Source organism: Aplysia californica, unplaced genomic scaffold (genome assembly GCF_000002075.1).
Source record: "Aplysia californica isolate F4 #8 unplaced genomic scaffold, AplCal3.0 scaffold00098, whole genome shotgun sequence".
NCBI classification, from domain to species: domain Eukaryota; kingdom Metazoa; phylum Mollusca; class Gastropoda; order Aplysiida; family Aplysiidae; genus Aplysia; species Aplysia californica.
In genome coordinates this window covers 944,524-945,796 of record NW_004797368.1, presented here as the reverse complement: position 1 = coordinate 945,796, position 1,273 = coordinate 944,524, and the positions used below count along the sequence as shown (strand labels likewise).

At 53.5% G+C, this 1,273-nt stretch overlaps 1 protein-coding gene across 1 annotated transcript in view; it reads left to right on the top strand.

The window, feature by feature from the left end:
• Nucleotides 1-1,273, top strand: part of LOC101850156 (centrosome-associated protein 350) — a gene marked incomplete at its 5' end in the record, with an annotated part of 52,556 nt that continues 51,283 nt past the window's right edge. The window contains 1 exon segment of the mRNA XM_013080761.1: nt 1-360. Within this exon segment, the coding sequence (XP_012936215.1) occupies nt 258-360 (103 nt within the window).

Below are 1,273 nucleotides of genomic sequence, written 5' to 3'. Positions count from 1 at the left end.
CAGCAGCGTCCAGGTTGACCCACGTGGACATCCGCAGCACCGCCCCGCTCCGCGCCCCGCCCCACACAACGAGCAGACAGCCCAACACCAACTCATCTTCCACTAGGGGAGCTTCATCAGAGCTAGACCGCCGTACGCGGGACTTACTGCACGTGCGGAAAGAGGTGGAGGAGAAATGGGCGGGCTCCCCCTCCCGGGCCGCCGCACCCAGCACGGATAGACACAACTCGGACCGACTGCAGGCCGCGCGTCTGGACATGGAAGGAGCTGGCCGGGGTGACGTCACGGAACAGGAGGAAGTCAGCCCACGCCGCGCCAGGCCCATCAAGAAGTCCATCACCGGGGAGTTCAAGGATAACGGTGAGTGGAGGGGGAGCCTGGGGGGGAGGGGGTTCTTTTGTTTGTCTGTCTGTTTGTCTGTCTGTCTGTCTGTCTGTCTGGCTGGCTGGCTGGCTGGCTGGCTGGCTGGATAGGGGTGTTACTTTTCCTCACCTGCTGTCGTGAGTGGTTGGAGGGTGCCACTGGTAGGTCCTTTCTTGTTGCGGGGTCGGGGGTTCGAGCTGCGTCCGACGTTGTGTCCTTGGGATAGGCACTTTACACGAATTTCGCGCGCTCATGACCATATGCAGTTGCGAGCGCCGTAAAAACCCATACTATACTATACGAATTTCCCTCACGTCACCCAGGTGGAAATGGGTACCCACCCGGCCATAGGCAGCGAAAAAGCTTGTCAGTATGTTTGTGTTTTAGCGCTTATAAATGGCTGCTTGTACTGTATGCTTCCCAGGAAGTTGAGTTTGTTTCAGAATGCTCTCAGTGGGTGGTTGGCGGGTGCTCTGGTGTGGTTTGCTCCTTCTTTCCTATCAAACATCTATCGTCCTTATCTTCCCTTCTTTTTTATGTTTGTTACTCTTTTAACACCTCTAATCTTCTGGCGCTCATATGACCGTAAGCAGTTGCGAGCGCCGTAAAACTCTACTAAAACTAAAACTAAGAATGCCTTCAGGTCTGCTGGGGTAATAGTATAGGTTGTGAAGCACACACAGCTTGCTGTTGAGCGGGGATTTGCGCTATACAAATGCTATCTGCTATTATTATTTTCTTTCCCACTGTTGTTTCTGTCTTGCTTCTTCCTGCACCTGCCGTGACTTCCACGTGCTTCTGTTTACTCAAACTGATAAAAGTCTGTCTGTCTGTCTGTCTGGTTGTCTGTCTGGTTGTCTGTCTGTCTGTCTGTCTGTCTGTCTGTCTGTCTGTCTGTCTGTCTGTCTGT